At 45.7% G+C, this 27,684-nt stretch overlaps 1 protein-coding gene across 1 annotated transcript in view; it reads right to left on the bottom strand.

The window, feature by feature from the left end:
* KIF5A (kinesin family member 5A) overlaps window positions 1-27,684 on the bottom strand; it is a 602,234-nt gene that overhangs the window by 23,496 nt on the left and 551,054 nt on the right. The window contains exon 28 of the mRNA XM_069230811.1: window positions 743-863. Within this exon, the coding sequence (XP_069086912.1) occupies window positions 785-863 (79 nt within the window). The 3' untranslated portion in view covers window positions 743-784. The remainder of the gene's footprint in view (window positions 1-742; window positions 864-27,684) is intronic.

Raw genomic sequence — 27,684 nt, 5'->3', positions numbered from 1 at the left:
TATTATGTGTTCTTGCCTCCCCAAAAACTCAATGCCAGACACCTAGGCAATGGATTAACCAGTGCAAGAAGTATGACATCAAAACTGATCGTTGAAGACACTGAACTGGCTCCCTGATGGCATTAGGATTACATTGAAGGTTTTGTACACCGTCCATAAAGCATCCTAGAGCGCAGGTCTAGTATACCTGCAGAAAATGGAACTGTACTATGCACCTCTCCGAGTTCTTTACTCAATATCCACCTACGAGATCAATCAATGATCATTCAAGGAGATAAAACAAGGAGGAGGATCATTGGTCCTATAAGGACCTATAATCCGGAATGCCATTAGCTTGAAACTTAGATCCAAAACCAAACACAGAAAACGTTTAACAGTTGAACTTTTCAAACGTGCATTCAACCGAGCTCAACTGAGAACAAGGATGTCAATTGAATAATATTAGACAGTGTTAGGTCCTGTCTTCTGAATTCTAACCCCCTCGTTCATTCTGTTTACCTAGTCGCTCTTCTGTCAATCACTGTGAAGAAGCAGAAAGGAGACAGGTAGCACTTATAAATAAATACACACTCCCTGTAACAAAAGTCAATCCTGCTCTTTTTCATCTGGACAACAGGTTTACCAGTATATTTAATTGAATATGCAAATGCATTTTACACTGTTCTAGTGACTCTGAAAGTGTTCAGTGCACCTGTTGCTCGCACGTCTTCCCTATCTGGTGTTAAGGTTGATTTGAGATTACCTGAATGTGCAGAGAAAAGGGAGGTGCGCAGGTGCTGTGTTATTAGCTGGCAGCCGCCTCTTGGTGGAGGGGAAAAATCTTTGATTGTTCATCAGCCTCACAGCTGCAGGGTAAGTCGCTTCTACAGATTAGTGAGAAAAAGATAAAGTGGACCTCAGTGAGCAGCTGTGCTTTGTATTAGAGATTTCTGACTGAAACCTACTGAGTACTTGGCAGAACTTTACATCATGACGGATTGATAAAATGTGCACAGATAAATCCTACAACAGTAGCACCCAACACAAGACACATGCCAGCAATAGTGTGATACATTTCAACACACATCAAGGAACTTTATTATACCTTTTAAAGCTGCAGACAAATAAAAATGAGAAGGTAGGTCTGTTGTATAATCGTATTCACTGCACCAAAAGAATACAAGGTGTCAGATGAAATGGTTGAACAACCATCCTTGCATGGGTATTCATCAATGCTGCCATCACACATGACACCTAGGTCCTCCCTAGTTTACAAGTTAAATGTTGACAGTGGAACTAGGACTTCTTACTTGTAACTAAATTGCTAAATTCAGATGCACGAGCAAATCAATGCTGAGCTGCTGAAAAAGTATTAATGCAAGGTGTATTCTCAGTAGAAGGAGCCCCTGATGGCGGTGGTGCACACCCCTCTGGCCACACGGAATGATCCACATGCCTTGTAACAATAGATTCTAAGTTGATCAACTTTACAACTGAAGCACAAGACCAAGGCAAACAAAACGATGAGATAATAATACTTTCAAACCAAGATACAACACCTACCTTCCTCAACTGGCAACAATGTATTATCCTAGGCAAATCACTTTGTTTTACCGCCCTCAGTTCTCCATCATGAGCTTTTTGTTCAATTCACCAATGTCCCTCTCGCCTCCCCATGGAACATGGTAGACTGAAAATTCAACATCAGTGAGAGCCTTGCCCGGTTGATCGCGTTAACACGAGTTGGCTAATTAAAGAATCATTACCTCCTCACCAGACTTCCTTGTCACAGTTATCAATGAATGAGCAATTGCTCCTCCCAAGACCCTTTCAAGGTTTAACAAAACAATCTAGTTATTCCATCCATTCTCTAAGATGGTTGACTTCCTCTTCCCCAAGAGCTGCCTACAAAAGAAAGCTCCACCCTTTCCTCTGCCTGTTTTTTGGTTCTACGCTAGATCACCTTCAAGCACGTTTTCAGGTAAGTATATTTGTTCAATGGATGGGATGAAACTTTTCTTTAGTGAGCTCAAGTTCCTTGTGTACTTAATCAGACTGATTAAGGGCAGAGAAACGTGCGGCATAGATGCCCTGCTACAGCGGGCTCATGCATTTGGTAGCTTCAGATCATGCAGTAGGGGATGACAAGCTGGGGCCTTTCTTGGGGGTGTAACTTACTCAGGAAGATGAGCACTGGTCGGCTGGTCTTTATGGAGGTCATAGATGGTTAAGCAGTAACAGTGGCCTCTCTGCCTCGAAGCTGCTGACTTAAGCTTCTGTCTCTTTCGAAGTTGCAAAGCAATGAAGAGCAACGTACGATTTCACTCGGCTCTTTGCTTGGCAACTAAAAAAGCAGGAAGTAGCTGCTTTTGTAGCGTTGTGTTTGAACAGTATGAAGCTGACAAGTGAGGAGAATGAAGACATTGAGCAGAAAGCTGCTCCCATACCTTCAATGGCAGTCTTGCAGCAAATGATTCAGGCTGCAGTATATGTTGCGTTTAAAAAGAGGGAGTCACCATTCTCTCCCAAGAAGCCTTGGTTAGATCCTTCTATCAACCCCTCTACAAGTGATGATCTGGAACGGGGGGAGAAGGAGGATCATAAAGTCAGATTTGTGCAGGGGTCTGAGCTCAAGGAGGTGCTCCAACACATTAGGAGCAATATGGCATTCGTTGATGCTGCCACAGTGGACGATAACAATGATTTCTTCTCCCAGTAGCAAAGAAAGGAGCCAGAGACTCTCCCTCTATATGTCTCTACAAAAGGAGTGCTGGAGAATCAGTGGAAGGATGTTGACAAATCCTCGTTTCCCAGATTTGTTGTGAAGACTTATTCCATTCAGAACTTCTTCACTTGACTTTCCTATGTCTGTTAAGGAGGGCTTGTTAATGGAAGGATTGGCAACCAAGGGCACCATTATTTCAGAGGAGACTTCACCATGTGACCCTGTGGATAAGAGGGTGGATACAGCAGTTAAGCACAGCAAATTTCTCCACCAGGACAGCTGCTTATTCATCTTGTGATATACAGTCTCCATTGAAGGACTTTCAAAGTTTGGCAGATTCAATGGAACAAAGGGTAGGCAGAACATCTACGCTCACAGTTCTGGAACAACAGCCAGGAATGTTCTCTGATATTTCTTATGACACATTGAACGCTCCAGCTTTTACAGCCCAGTTCCGCTATCCTGGCCAGGTGAAACCTTTGGCTGAGACACTGGAAGTCAGAATCAGCACAGAAATCTCTTCTGGGAAAAATCCTCTTTTCGGGTCCTAAATTGTTTGGAGTTCCTTTAGAGGAGATGATTTAAGAAATCAGTAAAGGATGGGAAGTTTCTGGCACCAACAAAGGCACAACAGGAGGTTTTATGGCGTGAAAGAGATTTTGGTCTTTCTTTTAGGGGCAAGACAAATCAGCACCTTCGAAGAAAGGGACATGGCCAGAGGGGTCCCTTCCTCAGATAAATCCTGGTCTCAGCATTCAGACAGTGGATCTTAGTCCCAGTCCTAGTCCTGGCTTTTTCACTACAGAGAAAGACTTGCCAGAGGGGGTGAAAGTGCAAATTTCGTTTTCTCTACAAACTTGGAAAGTATCAATATCAGATCGATAGTTTCTCAATGTGATTGAGAAGGGCTACAGGATTTTGTTTGATTCCATGCCCCCAGAATTTTTTCAAAGGACCACACTTCCTCCAAACTCTAGAAAGAGAAGGGTGTTTTTACATGGTGTTCAAGATGTACTGCCAAATCAGTCAATTGCCCATCCACTGGCTTTAGTGTTCACAGGAGTATAGCCAACAGGTGCCCATTTCAGATCACCTCAGAAGTGCGCTGGGTTGGTAGTTGGTGGAACAAAATCTGTCCAAGGGTCTACCGTTTCATATAACTGAAAGAAAAATCATCGTCACAGATGCCAGAAAATTGGAGTGGGCTGCCACCTTCGATTCTTTGTTCATTCAGGGGAAATGGAAAACCCTAAAGGCTTCATGCTCCTGAGATTTTACAAAGTTGAAGGCAGTGCAGTTAGCTCTACAGGGGTTTGCTTCCCAGATCAAGGGTCATCATGTTCAAATCCGAACAGACAACAGGGTTGTGATAGGATATCTGAACTAACAAGGGGGCTGCAGTGTCCATTATCTCTGGTTATTGACAAAGGAGACTCTCCCATGGACAGCATCCAGTCTGGGGTATTTGAGAGCTGTTTATCTTCTTAGATGGTAGAATCGGGCAGTAGACAACCTGAGTCGGATTTTCCCCCATTAAGAGCAGTGTCCTTGAAGGAGGAGGTGTTCCAGATACTGCAGAAGAGGTTAGGGTCTCTGACAGTGGACCTCTTTGCCAGCAGAGAGAATCCTCTGATTCCATGCTTAAGCACAATTATTCCTTGTGTGGAAGCATGGAGGTTAGACGCACTATCGTTCAAATGGCTGGAGGAGGTAGTGTATTTTTTTCTTCCCATTCCATGGTGTCCGAGCTCTTCAGAAGATCAGGGAGAACAAAACATTTGTTGTCATGATAGTCCCGGGCTGGGAGAGGCATCCCTTTTTCCCTTTGTTGGTAGAGATGGCAGTACAGCTCCATTCGGAGATCCTGAGTCATCCTTGGCCACTGCTACAGGTTCCTTTTCTGTTGGGGATGTTACACAAGCTATACCTTCAGAAATGGTGCTGACAAGGTAAACCTGATGGCAAAGAGTTGTTTAGCAAAGGTTGGAGATTTACTTCAGAATTCCAGACGACCGTCAACATGGAGATCCTATTCTAGACACTGGAATTTGCCCTGTAAATGTTGCACTGAAAAAAGAGTTGACCCAGTTTCAGTTCAATTTGAACTCTGGATTTCTTGTCAGATGGGTTTTCATTAGGGCTAGGCCCATGTACCCAAGGGCGCAGTGGGCTGTGCTTAGGGCCTTTCGTAGTCCATCTCTTGAATGTCTTGATCCTTTAATGTCACAACAATTGAAAAGTTTCTATTTAAAGAGACCCAGGGTGTTATGTGAATTTCCTGCTTGGGATCTTGCCTTATTTTTGAGAGCTCTCCCCACATATAAAAAAATGAAAGCTCAGGGGAGGTGGTGGTCCCCCGGAGCTGTGGGGAGAACAGGAGGTCCCCCACACTATAGGTTCTGGGGAGGAGCTATTGCTCATTCAGTGATTACTGTGGTGAGGATTGCTTGGGTTTGGAGTAATGAAGATTACTGATAAGTACCTGGTGCAACATTTTAAAAGAATAGGGTCAGATTTCTCTTTGATGTTAAAAACAATGCCCATTGCATCACTTATGCTTTGTTGTTTTGTAAGAGAAGGGTGAAAATTCAAATTTTCTCAACTTAATGAAAACATAATGCAGATTTGCAAATTTCTATTAGATGTGTACAAATAATGTCGAAACCGCTACCTGGTCTAGACATGCTTTCTTTAAAAAAAATGTTTTTAAAATTCCAACTTTTACAATTTAAAATGTGTTATACATTCCAGCAGACACAAGCAAATATTCTACAGTTTGGGGGTAAAATACTCATGGCGGAGTGCTGGGATTACAAGTAAGAAAACTTTCCACCTTGGTATCAGACTTACCATAGCAGTTTCAGGGTCTGTGGGATTCTTCACATCTACATTATCAACAACATTCTCAGCTGAGCATTAAGGCCCTCATTATGAGTGAACCAAAATCATTCCTTGTTAATCCCCTGTCCCTTATTTCACACTATTGTCAGTCCATCTAATTTTGGGGGAGTAATGGTAAGTATGAGTTACTGGACCCGTCTATGTTAAAGAAGCAACACTTAATGAGTACCTGAGTCTAGGTTTGGTATCTTACTGATAACAAATGAATAGTATCATGGGATGTGCAAAAGTAACTGTCTACTTTCTATATATTGCGCTGACTAAATGTGGGTCCCCAGTACTTAGCACTCACTCTTTCTGGTAGCTAAAGGAACGGGTGTTACAAGTTCAGCAAGTGATCTTTTCTTATACTGCATGGGATTTCCTTCCATAGTCACAAACAGTGAAATACAACGGTAAACCACTCCCAAAGAACAGCTGAGAAGAATCAGGTAAATAAACGTCCTAGGACAAGTAAGAAAACAAGCTGAATAACAAGACATGGATCACCTCTGCTTCTGCCCTAGGATCAGAGTGTCTGAGGTTGAAGTTACTGCTTTACATACCTCTGAAGTGGGAATGTCTCACGAAAGGGGAAAAGGGGCTGCTTTTCCCTTCTCAAAGGCCAATTACAAGTTGCTTATACGGGTGTGCCTGGGGAAAAGGACCGGAAAATCCTAGGCCTGCCTGGTTATTCCCCGTTCTGGGGACTAATACTTGTGATTTAATTCTAGGACCCTTGTTCTGCGTAACTCATAATCGTCCTGTTAGAATACGCTTGAGGCCTTATTGGGAGGGAACAATTCTCTTTGTAGTAAGATGTCCTTATGGAAGGCACTTTTCATTTCTTCATGGATTTTTTGAAGAGCCAGCCCTGGGGAGGTGGTGGTCCCCAGGCCACTGGGTGGCCAAAGGCCCCCTGCATATTCATAAAGGAAAGTCATGGGGAAGTTGTGGCCTCCAGGGCAGCAGGGGGGCGGGGCGCTGGCCCCCTGCACAGATAAAAAGGAAATCCCTGTGGAGGTGGCATCCCCGGGGCAGCGGGGGCCATTGATCCCCCTACATATAATAAAAGAAAGCTCTGGGGAGGTGGTGGTCCCCAGAGCTGTGGGGGGTGAGGACACACCCCACACTAAATTTTTAATGCCCCCAGGACCTGGCCCACCCGGGGGCCTATAAAACAACAACAACTCCCCATTTTCATGGCCCTCATTTGACGTATCACCCCAAAATGTTTTGTGTGCAACAAGAACTACCTGCACACTTTATTGGAAAAATTTGTGAAGATTCATCAAACGGTGGATATAGGCAAGTCAAAAAACACTTTTCTATGGAAACATGGTCCTAACTACAACTACCTAGTGGCAAATGCCAATATATACATATATATATATATATATATATATATATATATATATATATATATATATATATATATATATATATATATATATATATAGTTAGGACCATGTAGAAAAAGCATTTTTTGACTTGCCTATATCTTTGGCACTATTTGATGAATCTTGATGAAATTACCCCAAAAAATGAGACACCCTGACTCTTAGTTCTAGTGCTGGGGTCGAAGAGGACTACCCAGAGCTGAAAAGCATAAACAAAATTGCTGTGATTCATGGCGCATCCAGGGAAATTTTGAATAAAAAAACAAGCATGGACTCCTGCTCTTGTTTACCAGTAGTCCCCAGGTGGGCCAAGTCCCGGGGGCATTCATATTTTAATGCGGGTGTGGGCTGCCTGGAACCCCCGCTGCTCAGAGAAAACCCAATTCCCCAGGGTGAATTAAATTATTGGTGCGGGGAGCCACCTGCCTCCTCCACCACAGCCCTTGGGACCGCCACCTTCCTTGGGATATAATCAAAATGGATGCGGGGGCACCCGGCCCACACCCCCGAGGACCGCCACCTCCCCGGAGTTATATTTAAATAGAGTGCGGGGGCCACACGGTCCCCACCCCCGCAGCCCTGGGGACCACCACCTCTCCTGGGTTTTAATAAAAAGAATGATAGGGGGTCAGTTTTGGACTCCCGCAGCCCAAGCGATCACCTCCTCTCTGGGGCTATGTTTGTTGGAGGCAGCCACGTGGTCCCCCTTGTAGAGCCACTGATGGCCCTGGAGACCGTCACCGCACAGGGACGACTCCTGCTCCTAACAAGCAAAAGCAAACAAAGCAAATATGTGCGCAGGGAAGACAGATAAAAACATTGCATCCACATTGTGGGAGAAATGCCGGCTCCCACAGGACATGGGGAACCGGCTAGGACCGCAGGGGCCTTGAGGCTCCCCCAGTGGTCTTGTCACTCTCTCTCTCTCTCTCTCTCTCTCGCTTCCATCCCATAATGGGATGGAAGCGAGAGAGAGGGAAAGATACTCATTGCAGTGGTCTTTCCAGGCAATGACTGCAGTAAGTAGTCACCTGTGGCATAATGGTTAAGGTCACAGACGTTCACACTGAAAGTTGGGGATTGTATTCCAGGAGTGTCTGTGGTCATTTCCCTATTTTAATTTTGTTTAAAGTTTAAGGTTCATACTGAAAGGTTCTCTAACTCTTTTTAATGGATAAATATATTTTTCTTTTCAATTTGTCCAGAAATATCTCATTCAAGGTATGTCATCCTAACAAAAACTCTTTATCTGTCTCCCTCTCACTCTCTTTCTATCTCTCTCTTAATTTCTCTTTTGCAATTTCTTTCACCCTTATGCACCCACTCACAGACCCATTCACACTCACACACCCAATCACTGGCCCACGCACACCCATGCACCCATTCAAGGACCCACTCAGACCCTTGTGCACCCACTCACAACACCACTCAGACCCTCATGCACCCACTCACAGACCCACTCCGACACTCACACACACCCTAAGACCCTTGTGCACCCACTCATAGACCCTGATGCACCCACTCTCACACTTATACACTCTCACACCCACTCTCAACCCCAGATGCACCCTCTCACACCTATTCTCACATCCACAGAGACAGGCCACGTCCAACTCCCGCTGCGCACCGTCATGGCATAAGAGCGTGTGGTTGGGTGGTGAGGCCAGGCCAGATCCTGCAGCCAACCGCTGCTGCGCACAGCCATAGGCCGTGCGTGGCGGTGGCTGGATTAATGTGTAGTAATGGAAATTACTTTATGATATAAAAAAAATAGTAATTCACTGAAAAAAACAAAGGTGGGGGCACGAGTTATAGTTACCTTAGGGCACAAGTTATATTTACTTTAGATAACTCTAACTATAACAGGTGAATTTCTACAGTTTCATATGTTTAAAATGTGAGCCTAACTATAACGTCCCTGTAACCCTTGTTTTTTTCACTGAATTTCTATGTTTTTTTTTAAATTCTATTTCCTAACAATAACGTCCCTGTAACCTTTGTTTTTTCAGTGAAAAAAAAAAAAATATATATATATATACATATATATATATATATTTATATATATATATATATATATATATATATATATATATATATATATATATATATACAGAAAATGTTACTTACCCAGTAGACATCTGTTCATGGCATGTAGTGCTGCAGATTCACATGCTTTGCATAGGTCCGCCATCTAGTGTTGGGATGGAAATGTTACAAGTTGTTTTTCTTCTAAGAAGGTATTCGAGTCACGAGATCGAGTGACTCCTCTCAGTGATAGTGCGCATGGGCATCGAGTCCTTTGCTAGATTGTTTTTCCACAGAAGGGTGAAGTAAAGAGTGTAGAAAAATAAATAAATATATATATATATATATATATATATATATAGTGAGAAAAGATGTCCATGCAATGTACTTACATTTTTACATAAATAAGTACCACAATAGCTACAGACTTCCGGGGAGGAGGGAGGGAGCATGTGAATCTGCAGCACTACATGCCACGAACAGATGTCTTCTGGGTAAGTAACATTTTCCATTCAATGGCATGTGTAGCTGCAGATACACATGCTTCGCATACTGAAAAGCAGTCCCCTCCCAAAATAAGCGGTGGCTAGCCTGTGTGAATTGGAGTAGCTTTAAATAGTCTTTAAGCGCTGCTTGTCCAACATTTGCTTGTTGGCGAGATAAGATAACTACACAGTAGTGTTTAGTAAATGTGTGTGGTGTGGACCATGTAGCTGGTTTACATATATCTGCCATTGTTATATTTCCTAAGATTGCCATTGAAGCTCCTTTCTTTCTAGTAGAATGTGCTAACTGTCGTTAAGCCTTAAGATAGCAAGTTTGAATACACTTTACTATCCATCTGGCTAATCCTTGATTTGGTTTTGTTGACCAGAAATGGAATTAGTGGCAGAGGGGGGAAAGCGTAAGCATATATCCCTGACCCATTGCTCCATAGAGCATTGCCCTTTGATTGAGGGTGTGGGTACCTGTATGCAAAGTTTGGGCATTTTGTGTTTTCGCTTGTGGTGAAGAGGTCTATGGTGGTCATTCTGACCCTGGCGGTCTTTGACCGCCAGGGCGGAGGACCGCGGGAGCACCGCCGACAGGCCGGCGGTGCTCCAATGGGGATTCCGACCGCGGCGGTAAAGCCGCGGTCGGACCGGCACCACTGGCGGGGTCCCGCCAGTGTACCGCCGCCCCATTGAATCCTCCGCGGCAGCGCAGCTTGCTGCACCGCCGCGGGGATTCCGACCCCCCCTACCGCCATCCAGATCCCGGCGGTCGGACCGCCGGGATCCGGATGGCGGTAGGGGGGGTCGCGGGGCCCCTGGGGGCCCCTGCAGTGCCCATGCCACTGGCATGGGCATTGCAGGGGCCCCCGTAAGAGGGCCCCTACATGTATTTCACTGTCTGCTGCGCAGACAGTGAAATACGCGACGGGTGCAACTGCACCCGTCGCACAGCTTCCACTCCGCCGGCTCGATTCCGAGCCGGCTTCATCGTGGAAGCCTCTTTCCCGCTGGGCTGGCTGGCGGTCTGAAGGCGACCGCCCGCCAGCCCAGCGGGAAAGTCAGAATTACTGCCGCGGTCTTTCGACTGCGGAACGGTAACCTGACGGCAGGACTTTGGCGGGCGGCCTCCGCCGCCCGCCAAGGTCAGAATGAGGGCCTATGTCTGGTGTTCCCCACATTTGGAAGTATTGTTGAATCACTTGTGGGTGAATCTCCCATTTATGTATTTGTTGCTGCATTCTGTTTAGGAGGTCTGCTAGTTGGTTGTGTATCCCTGGGATATACTCTGCTAGTAGTTGAATGTGATTGTGGATTGCCCATTTCCAAATTGTCTGTGCTATAAGGGTCAATTGAGATGAGTGTGTCCCTCCTTGTTTTTGCAGATGATACATTGTGGTCATGTTCTCTGTCCTTATTAACAGTGTTTTGTGAGTGATCTGTGGTTGAAACGCTTTGAGTGCTAGTAACCCTGCTAGCAATTTCAAATGGCTTATGTGATAATTTTGTTGAATTGAGTTCCATTCCCCTTGTATGGTAAGTTTGTTGAGATGGGCTCCCCAACCTATCATTGATGCATCAGTTGTGATTATGGTCTGTGGCATAGGGTCCTGAAATGGCCAGCCTTTCAATAAGTTGGTGTGTGATTCCACCATTGCAGAGAGTGGTAAGTTCGGTGGTCCAACAACACTAGATCCTGAAGCTGACCCTGTGCTTGAGACCATTGTTGCGAGTGACACTGCTGTAGCGGTCTTATGTTTAGACGTGTATTGTGTACTATTGCTATGCATGATGCTCTCATTCCCAAGAGTTTCATGATCAACCTCACTGTGTAAGTGTGGTTATATTGTAGTGGAGATATGAGATTGTGGAAAGCTTGAATTCTCAGTGGGCTTGGGTATGCTAATGCTGATGAGTGTTCAGAATTGCTCCCAGATATGGTTGTATTTGTGCTGGCTGCAGATTAGAGTTTTGGTAATTGATTGTGAACCCCCAGTTGTGTAGGATGTGTACTGTGTGTGCTGTTAACAGGTTTAAATTGTGCTAGCTTTTATGAGATAGGGAAAGACATGAATATGTTGTCTTCTGAGGTATGCTCTGACCACTGCGAGGTATTTGGTGAAAACTCTTGGTGCTGTTGTTAATCCAAAGGGTAGTACTTTGAACTGGTAGTGCTTGCCTGATATCACAAATCTTAGAAATTTGTGATGTGCTAGATGTATGGGAATGTGGAAATAAGCATCTTTTAAATCTAATCCTGACATGTAGTTTTGTTTCTATAGCAGGGGAATGATGTCTTGCAGAGTGACCATGTGAAAATGCTCTGACAGAATGTACTGATTGGGAGTACTGAGATCCAAGATTGGTCTGAGAGTATCATCTTTCTTTGGTATGAGGATGTATAAGGAATATACTCCTGACGCTGGTTGGGATATAGGTACCATCTCTATGGCACCTTTAAGTAGAAGTGTTTGTACCTCTTATTTTAACAAATCTAGATGTTCCAGAGAAAGTCTGTGCGAGTAAGGGGGAATGTTTGGTGGATTAGAGATAAGTTCTAGGCAATAACCATGTTGGATAATTGAGAGAACCCATTGATCTGTAGTAATGTTGTGCCATTTTTGGTAAAAAAATGTCCAGCCTTCCTCCCACAGGAGATGTATGCTCTGTGGGGATGTGTAAAAAGTCACTGTTTGGTTGAGGTGGAGGAACCTCTTGGGGTGGTTAATTTACCTTTCCCTCTATAATTATTTTCCTTGTAAGAGCCTCTGTTGTAAAAATGTGGCCCTTGTTTAATTTAGGATGTGGATGCCTCTGAGGTTGATGGTTTAAGGCCACCTCTAAACTGGGGCCTGCAAAAAGTTCCCAGAGTAGGGGTAGGTAAAGGGCATCCATAGCTTTAGCTGTATCAGAGTCTTTTTTTCAGCTTTTCTATGGTGGTATCGAATTCTTGGCCAAATAACTGTTACCTAGCAAAGGACATGTTTAACATTGCCTGTTGTATTTCTGGTTTAAACCCTGAAGTTCTTAACTATGCGTGCCTTCTAATGATTACACTGGTATTGATACCTCTTGCTGCTGTATCTGCTGCATTTATTGCAGATCTAATTTGATTATTAGAGCTAGTCTGCCCCTCTTTTACTATCTGCTGTGCCCTTTTCAGGTGCTCTGGTGGAAGGTATTGCAACAAATCTTCCATCTCATCCCAATGAGCTCTGTCATATATTGCTAACATTGTCTGAGAGTTTGCAATCCTCCAATGATTAGCAGCTTGAGTTGCTACTCTTTTCCTAGCTGTATCAAATTTACGACTTTCTTTGTCTGGTGGAGGAGCATCTCCTGTGGATTTGCTATTTGCCCTATTTCTTGCTGCACTGACGACTATAGAGTCAGGTGGCAATTCGGCTTTAATAAAAAGTGGATCTAAAGGTGCAGGTTTATATTTTTTGTCTACCCTTGGTGTGATAATTCTAGACTTTACTGACTCTTTGAAAATGTCCTCTGCATGTTTAAGCTTGCCTGGGAGCATAGGAAGACATTGATACTCTTTATGAGTAGATGTTAGTGTGTCAAATAAAAAGTCATCCTCAATGCCATCTGTACGCAATTGCACCTTGTGATGCGTAGCAGCCCTAGCTATAACCTGATTGTGAGCAGTGGTATCTTCAGGTGGAGATGGTCTTGCACTGTATAAATCAGGATCATTAGAAGGTATGGGATCTGAATCATATACATCCCATGGATCTATATCCTGATGAGTGTCATCTAAATCATCCCCATGTGTTGAAATAGGGAATTGTGGAGAAAATTGAGTAGGTTTAGGTGGTGGTGATGGAGTAACTGGTGGTGGAGAAGCAGGATGTACATGAGAATGTGGTGGTGAAGGCTGTTGTGGTGCCTTTGGTTTCTCCTTTTTCTTAAATATTTTAGTAGGTGGAGGCCCAGCTTCTACAATCTCTTGGAAAGTCAATTTTCTTTTGGTTGTAGGAGGAGTAGAAGCAATCATTCTTCCTATCTGCTTATGTTTAGGGATTTTTCGCTGTTTAGCGTCCATTACTTCCAATATAGGCCTTATTTCAGAAGACTCCTCAGTAGTTGGAGCATATTTTCCACCCACAGGTTTCAACTCTGAAAATTTGGAAACCGAGGGCCATATTTATACTTTTTGACGCAAAACTGCGCTAACGCAGTTTTGCGCCCAAAAAATTAGCGCCGGCTAACGCCATTCTGAAGCACCATGCGGGCGCCGTATTTATTGAATGGCGTTAGCTGGCGTTAGCCGACCGGCGCTGCCAGGTGTGCGTGAAAAAAAACGACGTACACCAGGCAGCGCCGGCGTAGGGAAAAATGGCGTTTGGGCGTCCCAAAATCGGGCAAGTCAGGCTGAGGCAAAAAAAAACGTCTTAACCCGATTTGCGCCATTTTTTTGGGGCGCCCAGACGCCATTAACATGACTCCTGTCTTAGCAAAGACAGGAGTCATGCCCCCTTGCCCAATGGCCATGCCCAGGTGACTTATGTCCCCTGGGCATGGTCATTGGGCATAGTGGCATGTAGGGGGGCACAAATCAGGCCCCCCATGCCACAAAATTTTTTTAAAAAAATACTTACCACAACTTACATTTTCTTCTCTGGGGTGGGTCCCTCCATCCTTGGGTGTCCTCCTGGGGTGGGCAAGGGTGGCAGGGGGTGTCCCTGGGGGCAAGGGAGGGCACCTCTGGGCTCATTCTGAGCCCACAGGTCCCTTAACGCCTGCCCTGACCCAGGCGTTAAAAAGAGGCGCAAATGCGGGTTTTTTTGCCCCGCCCACTCCCGGGCGTCATTTTTGCCCGGGAGTATAAATACCACGCACATGCCTGGGAGTCATTTTTTAAGACGGGAACGCCTACCTTGCATCTCATCAACGCAAGGAAGGTGTTCACGCCAAAAAATGACGATAACTCCATGAACTTTGGCGCTAGACGCGTCTAACGCCAAAGTATAAATATGGAGTTAGTTTTGCGTCGAATTTGCGTCGACAAAAACGACGCAAATTCGGCGCAAACGGAGTATAAATATGCCCCCGAATGTTTTAGTCGGGCCGAAAATGTCAGCTCAGAAATTGATGGCATTTTTTTCGGTTACGAGGTGGAAGGCTCTGATTTTCAGCTCGATCCCAAAACAGGTATGGCATGCTGTTTGGTCGGTGCCGAATGCACTTTGGTCTTCTGTTTTGGTGCCGAGCCCAAGGGTTGGTCATCCGACTGGATTTTTCAGGTCCGATCATGGCCGGCAAGCAGTAGGGGACCCAATACCGGTGATAAAGTCTTTTTGGTTGTCTTTTGTGGATGGGAAGGGGCTGCTGTACTCATGTACTGCGTCACGGAAATGGATTGACTTTCACTATCAGAACCTCGACCCGAATCGGAGATGTGATGGAAACTGCAAGTTGATGAGCCATCTCTTCTTGTGTGTGTTCTTCGCCAAAGATGTCTGGTGTTTGTTCCGATGACTTGGACGCCATATCCAACTGACGTGCTCTTCGATTCCCAAGAGACTTCTCTTAACTGAAGTATCGAGAAGCTTCACAGCTTTCTTCCCTGTGATCCAGAGAAAGACACAGATTGCACACCGAGTGCTGATCGATGTATGGAAACTTGGTGTGACACCGAGGGCAAGCGAAACGGAGTCCGTTCCATTAGCCTGACATTGTTTGACAACCACGAGTTGAAGTAGGCCCAAGAAGGACGCATTTGCGCAAAAAAGGTGTTTAATCAATCCCAACGATTACATTTGGATCGAATGTAAGTTAGAAAATGCCATTGAGAACTATACTGACGTTTATAGAAAAGAAGAGAAAAGTTCAGATAGTAGCAAACCGAGATCTACCAGAGTGAGTGGAAACACGTCCGAACCCGACGGTGGAAAGAAAACAATCTAACAAAGGACTCAATGCCCATGCGTACTATCACCGAGAGAAGGAGTCACTCGATCTTGTGACTCGAAAACCTTCTTTTCGAAGAAAAACAACTTGTAGCACTCCGTGCCCAACACTAGATGGCGGACTTATGCAAAGCATGTGTATCTGCATCTACACATGCCATATATAAAATTGTTTAACATCCATCCAAAGTGAGCTGGGGAGGTAGAAAATTAGAAAATGGCGATCATATTATTTGCTTATTGATACGGTTTCATAAATTGCCTTTTTTAAAACAAAGGATGTGTTCCAAGAGAAATTGTCCTCCTGAGACACTCATATATGTGTCATTGATGCGGAGCACCTCAATCTCTCATGTGAACAGTGGCAGCTGCAACCAGGCAGGGCTGGTGGGGCAGCGGAGGGAGCGGGCCTTGCCTCTGCCGCTCTTGCTACACTGCCTCTGCCGTTGCCTTGGTGCTTGCTTTGCTCCCCTCCTCACCCAATCCAGATGCTTCTCCCATGCTGTTACACAGCATGAGAGAAGCGCTGAGATTGGCCTGAGCGGGCTGAAATGCCACTCAGGGAGGGCGTGGGAGCCTGCATTTGGTCTCCACCTGGCTGTGAAATACAGCTTGGGTGGAGAGTTCTAAGTGCGCATGTCAGTTTGGCCAGCCTCAGATGGCCGGCCAAACTAACATGCACACTTGAGGTGCACCACTTCTCCGCCTCACTCCTGAAACGGAGGATGCTGGCCCCGTCCCACCCTAGACAGTGGAAAAATAAAATGATAATGATGCATTATCATTTTATTTTTCTGCTGCCTTGTTAGCAGTGGGGTAACACTCCTCCGCCATAGATGAGGGGCCGCCCCAGCTCCTGAATAAGGTAATGACTACTGAAAAGGTCTGCAGACTATGTTATGCTGCCAACCCCTGTCTGACCTCACTGTGGGATGACACGTTGCTGCTAGGGCTGCAAAAGCAGCGGGGCAATTTTGACAGAGTCTTCAGTGTCATCAAGGTGCAATTCATCATGGATAAAAATAACTAGAGTGTGTGGGTCCAACACCCAGCAACTTTCTGCAGAAACGATTTTCTTCACATTGGATTGACTGACAGTTATGGTACCCCCAAATAGCTGCACCAAATAACAAAACTGGAAGACATTTCATTCTGTATATATGGAGCAGCGGTTGAATAGGTTTGCTACCCACCATTGATGCAAACCTATAAAGGGATCCACATGCTTGGTTAAAACGTGAACAACGGTTTGTGAGGCAGGGTATCCAGCTATTCCGCTGGTCAAAATTCATCCCTAGGTAGGGAAACATCACCACCCTTGAAATAACTCGCCCTTGATGGTGATAGGTCTGATTTTAGATTAAAATACAGAAGGAATAAAATTGGTGCCAAAACACAGCCTTGCCTAACCCCTATGGTATACTAAAAGAATCAGAGCATTCCCTCTCTGTGCCATATCTAACTGATGTATTGACATCTGCATGAAAGGCACAGAAAAGTCAATCAATGACTGGGGCAACTCAAGACTCACTAAAATGCTCCATAGCTTCGAATGGTTGACCCGGTCAAAAGCGAAGCTTAGGTCCATAAATCCAAGATAAATGGATCCCTGCTTTGCTACCACATATTTGCCCATGATCAAGTTCAAATCCATAGTCCCCCTGCCCTCTCTGATGCCATATCACGCCATACAAAGGATATTATTTTAATGAACCCACTCTTCAATATGTTGCAGGATTATACACCCAACAAATTTAACAGCAGAATCGAGTAGAGAAATTGCTCAATAGCAACCCGGATCGGGACTATAACTGCTGATTTCCATCATTTGAGAATTTCAGTTGTAGTAGCATAATTTAAAACATTAGTTAATAAAGGGGCCCACAAGGAGATATTATCTTTATAAACGTCCATAGCTTTGAATGATTGACCCGGTCAAAAGTGAAGCTCAGGTCCATAAATGCAAGATAAATGGCTCCCTACTTAGCTACCACATATTTGCCCTTGATCAAGTTAAAATTCAAACATTGTTCCATAGTCCCCCTGCCCTCTCTGATGCCATATCACACCATACAAAGGATATTATTTTAATGAACCCACTCTTCAATATGTTGCAGGATTATACGGCCAACAATTTTAACAGCAGGTTCGAGTAGAGAAATTGCTCAATAGCAACCCGGATCCTGCTTGCAACCCTTTTGAAAGATGGGGACTATAACTGCTGATTTTCATCACTTGGGAATTTCAGTTGCAGTAGCAGGATTTAAAACATTAGTTAATAAAGGGGCCCACATGGAGATATTATCCTTATAAAGGTCCATAGGGATCCAATCAGGAACAGGTGGTTTGTGTGAGGGACTGGCTGAGCTAGCAGAATGAACTTCCTCAATTCCAAAAGTAACACCCACTGGCAACAGAGGAGGTCCTTCGGTATCTGCCAGACACTCATCTGAGCCCAAGGCAAACACCTTACTAAAGTGAACCACCCATTGTGAAGTGGTGATATTTGTTTCAATATCGTCAGGTGAAACATGATTAGACTGTTTTCCATTAACTATATGCCAGAAAACCCTTGCATGCCCCAATTTACAAGTAGTAAGTAGCTTTTCCCACGTCTCCTCCTTAAGGGTTAACTTCCAGTTCCCAAATAGCTTTTTCATAGGCAACTCTAGCAGTTCTGATAACTTGCTGATTCCTTGGCCTAGCACTAATAGCTTTACGTAGTTGCTATTTGGTCACCCTACAGCTTTTGTAATACCAACCAGTCGTGGGGGCTCTACAAAACCCTGAAAATAAAAGCATAATAGTTCTTATGGAATGATTCAAAGAATGGAAGTCAGATAGAACATAAGCTCAAAAGCCAGCAAGGAATTTAGGACCAGATGTAGCAAAGGGTTTTACCCATTCTGTGTCTATGGGAAAATGTGTTTGTACATATGGCCCTTAGAAACATGTTGGGGTTTGAGATAACTAAGGTTTTCAGCAAAGTAGGGATGGAAATATTACGCCATTTTATTCTACGGCCCCGGTCTTTGGAGATCAGGCTAACCAGTCCCGAAACAGCATTTGGGCAGGTACTGACTGGTATTACCATACTAACCTAGACTGTGTTATGGCCGTTATAACAAGTTTCCACAATTAATAAAGCCCTCAAAAGCTCTTGAAATTAATACATAATCAATGATTGACCCTTTACCCTAACCTACAAAAGTGGGTCGATGATGGGAGGAATTCCCCACCACATCCATAATGTTATAAATGCCTGCCTGCCCAAGGGCAATGAACAACCGCCTCCCTCTGGCGTCAGATGCCTCTGGACAAAAAGCGGTGTCAGCAACCAAAAGGGTCTGGGGCAATAGGATTCAAACCCAATTTAGCATTGAAATCTCCTGCTAATTAGACATTAAAACAATCCAAATTTTAAAAAAGATCTGGCCTCCAAAACAGACAACACTAAAAACAGGGTCTCAATTTGACATCCTGAATCACATATTGGGTTATAAAAGTTAACTAAAAAAAAAGTGACACTCTTTGGAAAAAATGACACACAGAATCTGAATCTCACTGTGCCCGAAAGGGACCGTTATGACCCTGAGGTGTTTAGAAATGTGAAACAAAGTGGCTCATGCTCCTTGAACAGGAGAAGGAATAGGAGGGATGATAAAACACTCAAAACCATCCCAAGTAGACAGCTCCTGCGCCCAGTTTCTTGAAACATAATCATATCCAACTGGGTGATAATGTTAGTCACTCAGGGTCAGAAAGCTTAGATCTAAGGCCCGCACAGTTTCAACAAAGGAACCCCAATGTCAAACTCTGTGACTCAGCAGCTGTTACATTGGGGTAATCATCTGTCATAGAGGAGCGAATGTTAGGGCTAGGGATAGAAATATTTGTATTTGTATTTTGTATTTGTAAAGCGCGATTCCGGCCTAAGCATCGAAGCGCTAACAAAAGAGGAGAAGGTGCAAAGAACGCGGGAGAAGGAGATCAAGACAGGGAATTAACGTGGATATAACCAAGTTTTAACTAGCTTCCTGAAAGTTAAGAGGTTGTGTTCCTTCCTAATTGTCAGGGGGAGAGAATTCCAGCACTTAGCTGCAGCTACTATAAAGGCTTTGTCTCCCCATTTTACTTTGTTGGTGCGAGGAAGCTGGATTCTGTAGGCTCCTGAAGATTGAAGAGGCCGCATGGGTCTGTACCAACAGAGTTTAGAAACAAAATAATTAGAGCCAATTCCATGAACCGCTTCATGCGTTAAGCATAGCGTTTTGAAGAAGATACGCTGGGCCACTGGCAGCCAGTGGAGTTGATTTAAACTGTTTCTGGCAGAGCGGGGGGAGGTTAAGGATAGCTCTAGCAGCCATATTCTGGATCATTTGTAGTTTATTCTGAGACAGTTTGTCTATATTGAGCAACAAAGTGTTGCCATAGTCCACTTTAGACATTACCAGTGCCAAGGTGACCGTAATTTTCCATTCCCTATGAAGATAGGGGAAGACTGTCTTTAACATTTTTAAGGTCCAAAAACATGTTTTCACTGTGTGATTGGTATGAGATTTGAAAGAGAGGCGGTTGTCAAACATAATCCCTAAATTTTTATATGCTTTAGATGGAACTGGAAGAGTGCCACAATCAGTTGGCCACCATTGTGGGTTCCACCGTTCACTACCAGGACCAAAACAAAGTATTTCAGTTTTGTCGTTGTTTAGTTTAAGCCAGTTCGTTTTCATCCAGTTGTTGACTGCCTGCATGCAATTATTAAAACAATCCGCCACTTCTCCCCAGTTTTTATTGACTGGGATGATCAATTGGGTGTCATCAGCATAGGAAGAAGATATAAAGCCAAATGATCGGATCAGATTGGCAAGCGGGGCGACATAGAAATTGAACAGGGTGGGGCTGAGTGATGAGCCTTGGGGAACACCGCAGGGTAGTAGGTAGGCCGGGGAACTGAAATCTCCACAACTAACTGTGGTCCATCTATTAGTCAAAAAAGATTCCAAGAGCTTGAGAGCTTTATCTCTAATGCCTGCTTGATGCAGTTGGGTTAGCAAAATTTGCAGAGAAATAGTGTTGAAGGCCGTGGACAGATCTAACAAAATCAAAATAGCTCCAAGACCTTCGTCCACCATTCTCCGAATAGAATCTGAGGAAGTAATAAGGGCTGACTCAGTACTGTGAGCTTTCCTAAATCCATGTTGAGAGGCATCAAAACCTTCAGATTCTGATAAAAATGTCACTAGTTCATAATATGATTTTCAAATATCTTAGCCAAGAAAGGGAGCAAGGCAATGGGCTGTAAATTATTGAGATCCTGGCTGTTGCCGTTGTGCTTCTTTTTCAAAGGGATTACTGTGGCCTCCTTCCATGATGCAGGATAAGCCCCCGAGGTGAGGACCTCATGAAAAATAGGAACTAGGGCTGAGAAAATTAAGTCTGGGGCCAAGTGAAGAATGGCAGGGAGGCATGGGTCCAGAGGAGAACTGGATTTTGTTTCCAAGATCAGCTTCTTTATGCGATCCGGGGGAGGAAGTTGAAAGATGGATAGAGTGAAATGACTGGCCCTAGAGCCTGTATGAGCCATAATGGAATGCCCCATTTCTACCTCACAGGCATTGAAATTGGCATGAATATGTAACATTTTGTTTTAAAAGTACGTAGCTACTTTGTTGCAGAATTCCTGTGAGTTCTCCAGATCTGATCGTATAGGGGGGAAGACAGTGCTTTAATTACTTTAAAAAGTTCTCTAGGGACATTAGAGGCCTCTTTGATTTTCAGAATAAAAAATTCATATTTGGCTATAAAACTAGCTTCTTTATAATTTTTCAGCACAGTGTTCAGTATAGCTTTCTCTCTTGGAGTTGTATTCAGTTTCCAGCGTCGCTCTTGTTGGCGATACTTCCTTTGAAGAAATTTGAGGTCTTTAGTGAACCAAGGTTGACTTGGTTTCTTAATGATGCACGGTACAAAAACCTTAGGGGGAACCAGTGAGTCCATGGCAATTGCGATGCCTTGATTAAACCTCTCTGGAGGAGATAAGGACGGCTTGTTTGTCCTATTCCATCCATCTTCCAAAGCGGGCCCTAACTGTTCTTTTTTTACCCGTTTCCAGTGCCTGACCAGAATACTGCTGGATTTAGGTGACTGGAGGGGCTGGCCAGTGATGAAGTGTAAAGTAAGTAAAATATTTGATAGTTAATCATTATTGTCGAGATCAGACAAGGGAAGAAACCTATTAGAAGTAGAAGTATATGTTTCATCTGTATTCCTGATCGGCGGGTAAACTCTACACTATGTCGGGGTTGTAAATGCATATAGAAAAAGTCCAGTGGGAGAATTTTTATACCCACACCCAGCGGATGCAGCTGCTTGGGGCTGTAAATCAGTCGCCTAGCCAAGCCAGGAGATTTACAATTGATCACTACACAATCCCCTTCCAACCTTTTAGATGCCAGGCCAACCCAACCAAACCTTCCCACAAATAGGATGTCCCAGTACTAATTCATACTTGTTGGACTTGGACTTGTGGCAGGTTTATCCCATGACTTTTTGCCTAATTCCTCCTATTTTTTCTGACCTCTCGCTGTTGGCTCTAGGACTGCTGATCAGTGCTAAAGTGCAGGTTCTATCACATCTAAAGTTGGTATGATTAGCTTATACCTAATTGGCATATTTAATTTACCTGTAAGTCCCTTGTACAGTGGTATCTCTATACCCTGGGCCTGTAAATTAAATGCTACTAGTGGGCCTGCAGCGCTGCTTGCACCACCCACTGAAGTAGCCCTGCCAACCTGTCTCAGGCCTGCTAGCACATGGCGTGTATGCACAGTTTTCTGCCACAGGGACCCAGCATCTAAATTTACTTGCCAGGCCCAGAACACCCCTTTTACTACATGTAGGTCACCCCTAAGGTAGGCCCTAGCTAGCCCTATGGGCAGGGTGCTATGTAAGTAGAAGGCAGGACATGTTCCAGGTTGAGTGGCCTGTCCTGGTAGTGACAAACAGCCTAACTTGGTGTCTCACTACTGTGAGTGCTGCCTTCTCATAGGATTGCATTGGAAATGCCCTGCCTTATGTGTAGGGGTATTGTCTGATTTATGAGGGGTAGCGTAGGCATGTTTGGTATGGTTGTAATGGGGATGAGAAATGCTGCTTACTGGTGTGAGTGGATTTTTTATTACTGTTACAGAAATGCCACTTCCAGAAAGTGAGCATTTCTCTGTGCTTATGACTCTGGTCTTTTGCAGCTTGATTCCAATCCACGTCTGGGCAGAGTGACAGTTGGGCTTTTGTGCATACTTTTCAGACAGCCTGTACACAGGGAGGGTGGAGGTGTCACAGAGGTGCATTTGCATACTGTATGGTCTTCTTGGGCAGAGAGAAGGGCGGACACACCTGCATTTGTAAAGGCTGTGCCCTGGCCTCACACAATAGGGTCATTTACCCCCAACTGATGTTTGGAGCCTGTGCTGGAGGAGAGAGGGGGCACTCCCAGAACCAGTTGTAAATGGTTGGAACCTCCTCTCCCCTTCCTTAATGGACACACTGTAAAACTGAGTGTAAGTACAGGGGAGTCTTCCCCACAATTTGGGAACTCTTGGAACTTACCTGGAACTGGACACAGACTGCTGGAGGGACTCCCCAGGAACCGCCATGGACTGCTGCTGCTGTGCTGACCTGTGACCTGCTGGGTCACTAGGAGGAACTGCCACTGACTGCATCCCTTTGTGCTGGCATGCTGCTGAGCCTTACTACCTGTGCTCTTTTTTTCCTTAACTATTGTCCCCCAGGGACAGGGTGCTGTGGCCACTGACCCCTGAAACCCCACCTAAAGCGCATGAGAAGCGCTTCTCCTGTCCTGGTATAGAGCCTTGTGAGTGCTTTTTAACTAGATTATATAGCACCTGGGGCGCGATGTGGCTGCACATCGTTGGTGTTTTGGAGAGCGCGTTGTCCTTGCCGATTTCACCGCCGCGACCCAGCTTTATGTTAAAAAGCGCGCCGGAGCTGCGCTGTCCCCGGTGGCCCCGGGGCACCACAAACAGAAAGGAAAGGAGCGAGCGCGCTCCTACCGTGCCCTCGGGGCGAGCATGCTCCCAGGAGCGCCCCGGGGCACAAGCAGGTGCTTTGGTGCCTGTCTGCTGCTGTGTGCCAGACCGGCTCTGTGTTGTGTCCTGAGCCGGGCGGGGGGAAGAAGCCTCATCGGAGGCTCCCCCTGACCCCAGTGGAGCCCAAACTTGCCCTTTACAGGACCCCGGTGGGGTGGAAGCCTCGCCGGAGGCTCCCTGCACTGCGAGGTCCTGCGTCAGCTGTTTGGCCCCCCCCACCAGAGCCGGGTGGGGGGCCCTACTGTTTAGCCCTTGTTGTTTTGGGTGTGCTTTGCTGCCCCCCCTTTAGGAGGGTCTGTTGAGGCCGTGATGGGGGGCCCCCCAGAGATCGCAGGCCCCAGGAGGGGTCCGTCATAAATCCAGAGGGGGTGTGTGTCACAACATGTCAGTAATATCCTGCTACCTTAGCAGTTGTCAGAACCCAGTGTCCTGGCAGTTACGGATTCTGGTGATACCCCTCCTAGGAGAGGAGGGCAGGATCCTATAAGGAGGTGTAGAGGGAGGAGAGCCTCGCCCCTAGCCCCTGTGGAACCTATGAGTGCGGACTCTAGGTTGGTGGATCAGTGGCACGGTAGACTCCCTGAACTGATTGGAAATGGAGTGGAGACAGGTTGCTATGCACCTGGGGCTACCGCCCCCCACTCATTGTGGCTTCAGAGACCAGAGGCTCCTAGACGGCCTGGGGCCTGGTTCTGGCCATTGGCAGCTAGGGAGCCCCCCGTGGGATAGTCTAGGTTGTCTGGGAAGCATTGACAGAGAGACTCAACTGAGATCAGGTTGGGGTAGAACTGGAGCGTGCCCCTGCAGTGGCAGGCCAGGGTCCATGTTCTATCACCCCAATCAGGGAAGCCCATCAAGGTACTGATTGTTCTCCCCTGGCTTTATGCTGGTGGGGGGTTCTTTTGGACCTGGCCCTTGTGGCAGGTTCATCCCCTGACTTTTTGCCTAATTACTCCTATTTTTTCTGACCTCTCGCTGTTGGCTCTAGGACTCTGAGCACTTTATCACTGCTGATCAGTGCTAAAGTGCAGGTGCTCTCACATCTAAATTTGGTATCATTGGCTTATACCTAATTGGCATATTTAATGTACCTGTAAGTCCCTTGTACAGTGGTATCTCTATACCCAGGGCCTGTAAACTAAATGCTACTAGTGGGCCTGCAGCGCTGCTTGTGCCACCTACTGAAGTAGCCTTTCAAACCTGTCTCAGGCCTGCTAGCGCAGGGGCTGTGTGCACAGTATTTTTACCACAGGGACCTGGCATCTAAATTTACTTGCCAGGCCCAGAACTCCCCTTTTACTACATGTACGTCATCCCTAAGGTAGGCCCTAGCTAGCCCTATGGGCAGGGTGCTATGTATGTAGAAGGCAGGAGATGTGCTTGGATGCGTGGCCTGTCCTGGTAGTGACAAACAGCCTAACTTGGTGTCTCACTGTTGTGAGTGGTGCCTTCTCATAGGATTGCATTGGAAATGCCCTGCCTTATGTGTAGGGGGTATTGTCTGATTTATGAGGGGTAACGTAGGCATGTTTGGTATGGTTGTAATGGGGATGAGAAATGCTGCTTACTGGTGTAAGTGGATTTTTTATTACTGTTACAGAAATGCCACTTCTAGAAAGTGAGCATTTCTCTGTACTTATGACTTGGGTGTTTTGCAGTTTGTCTCCAATCCATACCTGGGCAGAGTGACAGTTGGGCTTTTGTGCATGCTTTTCAGACAGCCTGCACACAGGGAGGGTGGAGGTGTCACAGAGGTGCATCTGAATACTGAACAGCCTTCCTGGGCTGAGAGAAGGGACGGGCGGGGCACACCTTCATTTGTAAAGGCTGTGCCCTGGCCTCACACAATAGGGTTGTTTACCCTCAACTGATGTTTGGAGCCTGTGTTGGAGGAGACAGGAGGCACTCCCAGAAACAGTTGTAATTGTTTGGAACCTCCTCTCCCCTTCCTTTGTGGACACGCTGTAAAACTGAGTATAAGTACAGGGGGGTTTCCCCCATAATTTAGGAACTCTTGGAACTGACCTGGAACTGGACACAGACTGCTGGAGGGACTCCCCAGGAACCGCCATGGACTGCTGCTGCTGTGCTGACCTGTGACCTGCTGGGTCACTAGGAGGAACTGCCACTGACTGCAAACCTTTGTGCTGGCCTGCTGCTGAGTCTTACCACCTGTGCTCTTTTTTTCCTTAACTATTGTCCCCCAGGGGCAGGGTGCTGTGGCCCCTGACCCCTGAAACCCCACCTGAAGCACATGAGGAGCGCTTCTCCTGGTATAGCGCCTTGAGAGTGCTAGATTGTATAGTGCCTGGTGCGCCTGTGGCTGTACATCGTTAGCGCTTTGGAAAGTGCGTTGTCCTTGCCGATTTCACCACTGCGACCCAGCTTTATGTTAAAAAGCGTGCCGGAGCTGTGCTGTCCCCGGTGCCCCCGGAGCACTATAAACAGAAAGGAAAGGAGCGAGCGCGCTCCAACCGTGCCCCCGGGGCACAAGCAGGCACCTAATTTGGTGCCTGCCCGCTGCTGTGTGCCGGACTGGCTCTATGTTGTGTCCTGAGCCGGGCGGGGGAAGGAAGCCTCATCAGAGATCGGAGGCTGCCCCTGGCACCAGTGGAGCCCAAACGTGCTCTTTACAGGACGTGGGTGTAGTGGAAGACTCGCCGGAGGCTCCCCGCATCGCGAGGTCCTGTGTCAGCTGTTCCCCCCCCGCCAAAGCGGGTGGGGGCCCCTACTATTTGGCCCTTGTTGTTTTAGGTGTGTTTCAGGAGGGGCCCATCATAAATCCAGAGGGGGTGCGTGTCGCCCCCCCCTCAAATCACTGGAGGGCCCCCATTTTGCGCAGTGGCGCGCCAGGGGCCCCTTTTTGATCTACTTATGGAACTGGAGGTGCCGTAGCATCGTGAAACAGGTACTTTTAAAGGACATATATAGGCCATCAGTTCCTTATATGGACATTACAGATCTATATGTTGCCTACCTATTTTTATGATGTTTTATATATGTGTTGTTTTTCTGACTTGCCATATGTTTTATAATGTTCCTGATATGGGCATTTATGATATTTCTATGACAAGAGCTTTTATTTAGTAATGTGATTCCTGACTACTTCTTATGTTGCAGAATACTAGGTAACCTGTGTGTTATATGTGACTGCTGTTGGTTCTGCAGAGTAACTAATGTGTAACGTTCTGAGAACTGCTAAGGTGGCAGAATATTATTGACATGTTGTGTTTGGCTAATAATTGTGTTGTGTACAATACAGTATATTTTCATATAACTTGGTGTTGTGTTTCCTTTGTGGTGGGGATAGTGTGTCACGTGGGTTGTGTGTGTGTAAGCAAACGCTTTACACATTGCCTGTGGAATAGGCCTGACTGCTCGTGCCAAGCTACCAAGGGGGTGAGCAGGGGTTATCTTGGACGTGTAATTCCCTTGCCCTGACTAGAATGGGTGGGTTCTGCCTGGCTTAGGTGCATAGCCTAGCAAACCAGAAACCCCATTTCTAACAATACTAAATCAGAATTATGACACAGCCAGTGATAGACTTTGTTTTTGAGGTACGTAGCAGATTCATCAATGGTAAAGATGGAATGGGGCTCTCCTTTTATGACTGCATATAGGAAGCACTCTGGTGGCATATTAAGACAGGATAGGCCTTTATCTAACTGTGGCCGAGAACGCCCCCCGCACCCTGGAAAGGCAATGCCTCAGGCTGATTAATCAGGGCTTTCTGAGACGGACCTCTGCTAACCTGAGAGACCACAGTATAGCCAATAGATAAGAAAGGTGGAAGTGAAGTGGCGGCATCTGCAGATGTGGTACTTTGAACCATAGACGGAACCACAACAGTTTGGGACCTACCAGTGACCCTGATGAAGCTGGAGTAACCAAGTGAATCATGTCTGTAGGAGAAAAAGTATTAATATTGACAGCCATCTTAGACAAAGCTAAAACAGCAGATATTAAACGATGTAATATCTCCATCGGAGGGGCCACACACTGAACAAGCACAGATTTAAGTTTGTCTAAAATTAGGTCCCTGTCTGGTGTGATTGCTTCCCTGGCGTCCACAGAGCCCCTTGTGAAAACCCTTGCACTTGTGGTATGTGCCGGGAATCTATGATTTTCAGGTTGCCTTATTTGGCGCTTTCT

Source organism: Pleurodeles waltl, chromosome 4_2 (genome assembly GCF_031143425.1).
Source record: "Pleurodeles waltl isolate 20211129_DDA chromosome 4_2, aPleWal1.hap1.20221129, whole genome shotgun sequence".
In the NCBI taxonomy this organism is placed as follows: Eukaryota; Metazoa; Chordata; class Amphibia; order Caudata; family Salamandridae; genus Pleurodeles; species Pleurodeles waltl.
This window is presented reverse-complemented; position numbering and strand designations above follow the sequence as displayed.